The sequence below is a fragment of the Typopeltis vanoorti genome, chromosome 16, assembly GCF_054136105.1.
Source record: "Typopeltis vanoorti isolate ZY-2024b chromosome 16, IOZ_Tvanoo_1.0, whole genome shotgun sequence".
NCBI lineage: Eukaryota > Metazoa > Arthropoda > Arachnida > Uropygi > Thelyphonidae > Typopeltis > Typopeltis vanoorti.
Genome location: NC_143564.1, coordinates 105,066,950 through 105,074,949, shown reverse-complemented (window position 1 = coordinate 105,074,949; position 8,000 = coordinate 105,066,950). Strand labels below are relative to the sequence as shown.

General features: G+C 35.0%; 1 protein-coding gene across 1 annotated transcript in view; it reads right to left on the bottom strand.

The window, feature by feature from the left end:
• Positions 1 to 8,000, bottom strand: part of LOC150098242 (neuronal acetylcholine receptor subunit alpha-2-like) — a 47,944-nt gene continuing 39,944 nt past the window's right edge. The window contains exons 5-6 of the mRNA XM_090406528.1: positions 7,521 to 7,914; positions 1 to 158 (exon numbers count right to left, since the gene is read on the bottom strand). Of these exons, the coding sequence (XP_090262654.1) occupies positions 7,545 to 7,914 (370 nt within the window). The 3' untranslated portion in view covers positions 1 to 158; positions 7,521 to 7,544. The remainder of the gene's footprint in view (positions 159 to 7,520; positions 7,915 to 8,000) is intronic.

The following is an 8,000-nucleotide window of genomic DNA, read 5'->3' as shown; positions in this document are numbered from 1 at the left end:
CCTTTATTTCTAATATTTTTAGAGGATACATTGAACTAAATGAATGAAGAAAATCGAGCATATACTGTAGGCCTGTCAAGTAACAGGAAAGCGAAAAGTCCAGATAGTCCTCTTTTCCAAGGACTCCTACACATGTACCATTTGACAACTTTTGGTGCCTATTTACAAAAAAAAAAAAAAAAACTGAAAGAAATAAAATGCAAAATTCAATCAAATTAGCACAATTCAAACACTAATCATTAAATTATTAATTAGAATGCATGCGATGTTCTTGGATAACAACTGCTTTCAGTAACAAACTGAAATTTCCTGACCAGTTTGATAGATCTGGCTCTCATGAACCACGAATAATAAACACAGAAGGCTTAGGGAGAGAGATCATGAGAAATGTGCGTATGTTTGGTCCAAATCTGACAAGGGTGAGTCTTTATGGAACAACTAAAGCATATGCTTTCTATACCTTAGTGTATTTGAGAGAAAATAAATAATCTCATTATTCACTAACGTTAGTGTAACCTTAACTCTGTTAGCATAACATTAATAATTAGTAAAAAAAAAGTGAATGCTTCATATGAAATTAACTTCACTTATCATTTCATTCGATGACATTCCTTTAATCAAAAATATCAAACATAAAAAAAATAAACCAAAATAAAAGAGGAACGGATTGATAATAATGAAGATTCAGTTATCATTTTTCCTGTGTTTTCAACTTACTAACATTTTGTATCTTTCTATTGCAAGGATAGCATCTGTAAAGGTTTGCTCTGATGTAGTTTCCTTCCAGAATACTAAGTATTGATCACATACTATGCGGTTTAATGCCGTGGTAATGAATAAATATAGGCAGAAATCGGTGTCTTGAAGCAAACCCCAAAGAAAGTGCCAATTTTTGGCATTTTATATATATATACGCTATATATATGTTGGAAGTGTTTTTCCACTTGGTTAGACTATAATGAATTTAGTTTAATCCTTTATCCAAGTGTGAGCAAACAAAGTTTGCGCCTGAAGTATATTCAGGACTGAGGCAACTCGTGGTAAAGGTGGACCAAGCTCTCATCACTCCTTGTCTCAGTATCTACCATATTGCAAAGCATATATCCTTGCGGAAGCATGTATAATGCTATGCATTAAGGGAAGGGCCACTACTCAGACGGGTTTCGACCTTTATTGAGGTCTCGTCAGCGGGAGTCAGACCCAGAAGTGATGATACAAAGGTAGAAAGAATGGAGAAGTCATATTTACCTATACACGTTGCCAAAAGGTGTACCACCTTATTATTAAATTACTCTGGATTTAGAGAAAGATTGGAAGTTTTTTTCCCACTTGGTTAGACTATAATGAATTTAGTTTAATTCTTTATCCAAATGTAAGCAAACAAAGTTTGCACCTGAAGTATCCTCAGACTGAGGCAACTCGCGGTAAAGGAGATGTGCTTTACGTTATGAGAGATACTGAGACAAGGTGTGATGAGAGCTTGGGCCACCTTCACCACGAGTTGCATCAGTCCTGCAGATACTTCAGGAGCAAACTTTGTTTCCTCACACTTGGATAAAGGATTAAACTAAATTCATTATAGTCTCCAAGTGGAAAAAAAACTTTCAACATCTTTCTCTAAATCCAGAGTAATTTAATAACACCTTTTGACAGAATCATTTCTCTCAGAGTGAGTGGACATCCAATGAATATGACCATCATTCAGGTTCATGATGACATCAGAAGAAGAGATTGAAGAATTTTATGGCAAGTTACAAAAAGTGATAGATGCAACACCAAAGCGAGATTTATGGATACTTATTGGAGATTGGAATGCAAAAATGGGAGAGAATGAGGAACAGGGAATAACAGGTCGTTTTGGTTTAGGTATTCGTAACATTGCAGGGAAGAGACTAGTAGTTGAGTTTTGTGCAGAGAATTCTTTGTTTGTTGCTAACAGCTGCTTTAAACAGCACAAAAGAAAATTGTACACATAGATATCATCTGATGGACAACACAGAAATCAAATTGACTATATGCTTGGACAAAGAAGATGTAGAACTGCAATTCAGTCTGTCAAGACTTTTCCAGGTGCAGACTGTGGAACAGACCATCAATTATTAGTGGCTACGATACATGTGAAACTACAGAAAGAGAAAACAACACAAATGTCTATCAGATATAATCTTGGAAAAAACATACCAGTTGAATACAATATTAGCATACAGAACAGATTCAACACACTCAATTTGTGTGAAATAGAACCAGGTGAACTATGGGAAGAGATTAAAGATATAACTAAAACAGAAGCAAAGAAGAATATTCCAACAATTTGTAAGAGGAAGAAGTCCAAATGTCTGTCAGAAGATGCCATCAAAACTGCTCAGGAAAGGAAGAAATGAAGGCCACAGGAAATTTGCAGGAAGTACGAAATTTGAATGCAGAGTTTCAACGACAAGCCAGAAGAAAGGAAAACATGGAAAACATGAAAGGAAAAACAAGAGATCTTTTCAAATAGATCAGAGAATTAACAGGGAAGTTTAGTGCCAAGGTGACAGTATTGAAAAGTAAACACAAAGGATTTCTTACAGAAGCTGCAGACATTAAAGAAAGATGGAAAGAGTATACATAAGCACTTTACAGAAAGGACTCTAATATTACTGAGAAATTTGAAGAGAAGGATTATACACAGGAGCCAGTACCACTGGAGAGTGAAGTGAGTGGACATTGCATAGTTTATATACCTTTATTGAAGAAAGGCGATGCAAAAGAGTGCGAAAATTGCAGAACTATAGCACTGATTTCTGATGCAAGTAAAGTCTTACTTAAGATCATTCAGAAAAGACTGGAACCATTCGTGAAGAGAGAAATGCCAGATGAACAGGCAGGATTTCGAAAAGGCAGAGGAACAAGAGATCAAAACGCCAATGTGAGATGAATAATAGAAAGAGCACAGGAATATCACAAGAATGTATACCTTTGTTTCCTTGACTATAGCAAGGCTTTTGACTCTGTAGATCATGTGAAACTGTGGAATGTGTTAAGAACAATGGGAGTCCCAGAACATTTCATTATCCTTCTAAGGAATCTTTATTATGAACAAGAAGCTACTTTCCGAACAGATCTTGAAGAAACTGAGCATTTCACAATAGGTAAAGGGGTGCGACAAGGATGTATTTTATCTCCGTGCCTGTTTAACTTGTACAGCGAATATATTTTAAGAATGGCAGGGCTGGAGGAGTCTTCAGTTGGAATTAAAATTGGTGGAAAAAATAATATTAATAATTTGAGCTATGCAGATGATACCACCTTGCCAGCAGAATGCAAAGAAGATTTGGAGGAGCTTATTACGAAAGTTAAAGAAGAAGGTGCTAAATATTGTTTTAAACTTAACTTCAAAAAGACAAAAGTTATGGAAACATGTGAACTTAATGATTTTGAAGTAGATGGGGAGAAAATGGAAGCAGTTAACAATTTTGTGCTCCTAGGATCCCGAATTGATCAAGATGGTTATCGTACCGAAGAAGTTACAAGAAGATTATTACTCTGAAAGAAAGCAATGACAAATTTAAGCAGGATCTTTAAAATAAAGATATTAGCCTCGCAACAAAAATCAGAATCGTGAAAGCAATGGTATTCCCTATGGTGCTGTATGGATATGAAAGTTGGACCCTGAGAAAGAGTGAAAGAAGGAAGATAGATGCATTTGAATTATGGGTTTGGAGACGCTTACTAAAAATACCATTGTTTGCTTTGCGGGCCATGGTATTCTTAGTAAGCGTATTAATGTAACCAATAAGTCAGTAACAGACAGAATAAAGCCAGATTGCTCCCTCTAAGCTGTGATCATCAAGCAAAAATTGTCACACTTCGGATATATTATACGAGCAAATGACAGTCTGGAGAAGACGATGATGCTTGCTAAAGTTTATGGAAGCCGGAAGAAGAGGAAGACCAAGAATTAGATGGGTGGGTGGCGTTAAAGAAGCGACTGGAGTGCGCTTGGATGTTCTGAAAGACATGGTCAGGGACAGATCGGAATGGAGTGTATGTTCGTGGAGTCGCCAGGAGTCGGAAATGACTCGATGGATCATAACAACAACAACACCTTTTGGTAACTCGTATAGGTAAATATGACTTCTCCATTGTTTCTGCCTTATATATATTATATAAATTCAAAAAAAAAATATTATATAAATAAAAATTAAATAAATAAATAAATATATATATATATATATATATATTTATTTATTTATTTATTTTAATCACACACACACACACACACACACACACACACACACACATATATATATATATATATATATATATATATATATATATATATATATATATATATATATATATATATATATATATATATATATATATATATATATATATATATATATATATATATATATATATATATATATATATATATATGTGTGTGTGTGTGTGTGTGTGATGATGAAGCTTTAATGACTGTTACCGAGAGATAAAAAGATGACAAGATATATTTAAAAAGATACTACTAGTTTACTAGTTTCGTTGAATAGATCAACATCCTCAGGTATCACAATCAAAGAAATATATAAAAAATTACAGAGACTTAAAATTGTAATAACAGAACAAGTATAAAAAGACAGTAGCGTGTTTGAAAAAATGCGAGTATGAGTTCCAAACAAACGTATACTACGCGCTGTCGCGAGTGCGCCAGTACTGAACAGAAGCAACGTGTGCATCAGAGAGATTGTAACTCACGCTGTTGTTGATATGAAAAGAATCTAGAGAAATTTCCCTAGATTCGACAATCTTTCTTTCGAGTTCATCGTAGCACACATGGATGTTAGAAGTCTGAGTCCAGTTTACAATGTGTTGGCGGCCTTCGTCTGAGTTAGCTGAAAAGAGAACGTGGCTAGAGAGAGCGCTAGCTCTAGTCCTGTTATAGGAGATATCTTTACGGTCTTCATCCAAATGTAGAAGGATTGATTTGGCAGTCTGCCCATAGTATGGCTTTCCACAATCACACAAAATCTTGTACACTCCTGGAAACTGATTTTGAGAATTTTGAGAATCTTGGCCAGTTTTGGTGAGAGAGAGATGGTGTAAGGCAAGGAGATGACGGCTCTTGGGGAAGAGGGATCTTCAGAAGTAGTTAGTTGAGTGCCTGGGGGAAAGAAATTTGTCAATTTTCTTTGGAGAGAAACCATTGTTAATAAAAGTTTTTTTAAGAAAAAGGAGTTTATTTTCAATTTCTGTTTCTTCTGTAAGTAATGATTTGGCTCGGTGAGCTAAGGTAGAAATAATACCACATTTTTGTGGGGGATAGTGATGGGAGGAAGCATGAAGGTATCTATCAGTATGAGTAAGCTTTCTAAAAATTGAGGTTTTAATGCTCTCAGCACATCTGGTAAGTTTGAGGTCTAAAAAGGGAAGGCAGTCATCTGGTTCCAGTTCGAAAGTGAAAGAGATTTTTTCATGGCACTTGTTTAGGTGGTCTAAAAATAAATAGAGGTTACTGACGCCGTCTTCCCAGATGAGGAAAATATCATCAATATAGTGGTACCAGACTTTTGGTTTAAAGTGAAAGGAGTTAATAGCTTTTTCTTCAAAATCGTTGAGAAATATATCCGCGAGAATCGGAGAGAGTGGGCTGCCCATAGCCAGACCTGAGTTTTGTAAGTAGATCTTATTGTCATATTTGAAGTATCCTGACTTTATGCAATGGGAGAGAAGAGCGAAGAGTTTTTTTGATAATTTGTTCTTGAGAAGATTGAGGACTTCTTGAGCAGGTACATTTGTAAAGAGAGAAACAATATCAAAACTGGCCATTAAATCTGTTTTTTTAAGTTTGATGTCCTTGATTTTAGAAACAAAAAAATATATATATATATATATATATATATATATATATATATAACTGATAATTTATCAGTTATGTACCCTGAAGATGCCAACAGCCTAAGTTGGTGAAGCTAGTTGGTATAACATAGTTGTTCTAAAAAAATACTTCATCAATAAATCCCAATAGAAGTCATTTCCATATATTATCTCGATTCCAACTTAAATAAAATATATTTCTATCTGCAATATGCAAAACTGCACTTACTCTTTTTAACTAAAGCCGAGGTAATAGTTTTTTCTAATAATCAAAATAGGCTTCCCATTTACTTATTTTTAACTCTTCCCATCATCAAATTAACATTATGGCATTCATTTTTTTTCGAATGTTTCCTGACAATGAATACCCCCCACACATACCCTTTATTTATTTACTTATTTATTTTTACTTCGTTTGTCTGAAACCTTAATCCAGAGATATTATTCACTGTGTTGCCACAATTGCTCTACCATCTCAACAATTCAGAAAACTTGACTTTCTTTTATTACAACTGACTTTCTTTAGTCTAACATTCGCAATAATTATGTAATAATAATAATAATCGTTATTCTTACGATCATTATTCATCATAATGATCAAAAGATGTAATGCGTACTTGTAAGTAGTAGCTTCCCTTTTCCAGTTAAAAAGGCATTTGATATCACTAAAGATTGCAGGCAAATATTTCATATCCTGACATTCACTTTCTTACCCTAACCCTCTCCCCTGTCAACAAACCTCTAAGTAAATTGCAGATTGTGAAAGCATTGTCGTATGAAAAGTGAATGTGATTTGTAATTTGCAATACTTATTTCGTAGTATATCCCAAGGTTTTTTTAATCTAATTTTTCGGAAATACATCAGGAAATTATGGCATCGCAACATATATATATAATAAAAACAAGTTTCCGGTGAGAGAACTATTATTATAGTTTGCCCACAGATCTGCGTATGTCAACAAGAGGAGAATCTATTCTGATAATAGAGTAATCAGTCCGTATTGTGGGATGAGTTGTTTATTATTACACGTCAGAAAATTAACTTCTCTTTTATGATCATTGTAGTTAACTATGTTGCTTGTATAACAGTTAAATTTTACCTATAAAGCACGTGATTTCGCGTGTTGGCAACCAATTCATACGTCCTTCATTTCTTTCTCTCCTTCAGCATGAATCGACTATTCTTGGCAAGACGCCAAGCAGAGACCTACAAACTGTGGGCGATCTATACGAGATGAATTTTTTTTTTAAAGTCTATTTAGATCTTCTTCCTTTTTACGTATTAGGCCTGGTGGCCCGTTACGATTTGAAGCTTGAAATCCCACGGAATCTATTCCGTGGGATTTCAGGCTTCAAATCGTAACGGGCATCTACAGACATAGGAGCGTGTGTTCACGAGGCCGGCTTGCCTGTTTTGGACGACGAAAAACCCAATTTTCCGAATGAAGAAACCCTACCTCCGTATGAGACTGGCTATCTCACCTTTCGTAGAAAGATATTAGATAAAGGTTTCTGACATCACTGACGAGAATCGAACCCAGGTCTTTCCGACCAAAGGGCTTAGTCTATATCGACTGAGCTATGGAGGCTCTTATATTTAGATTACACAGCTAAATCGACTGAACTGAAACAAAAGGAAAATAGTATAGCTTCGTACTCACCTGTATTAGTTACATCCCGTTCGCTCACTGATATCCAGGAAGCTGGCGACGAAGTGCAAAATTATAAGAGATTTTAGGATATGGTTCCTCGCAACAGGGATATTTTATTTCTTCTCTAGTAACCGTAACTCCTGTCACTGTCCAGTTAGGATTTGTGTTTCGGAAGTCTTTCATGCTCACATCTGTCGTTTTTAGTATTGGGTTAATTTCTTTTTTATTGTATGTCCAAGATCCCATAGTTATATTGCATTTGTGCTCAGCATTGGCATTATCCGCATCGACGATAGTGCACATACTACTAAATGTAACAGAAGGAACATATAAGACAGTTCCGTTGTTTCGAACAATAACATGGATGTGTTCGTCAAGGCTGAGTAGTTTGTTTGGTTCAAATCTGTGAAGAAACATAATCATGTGGTTATTTTCCAATTAATGAATGAATACATTAAAAATGAAAATTTATGATAGTATTCATCAGTA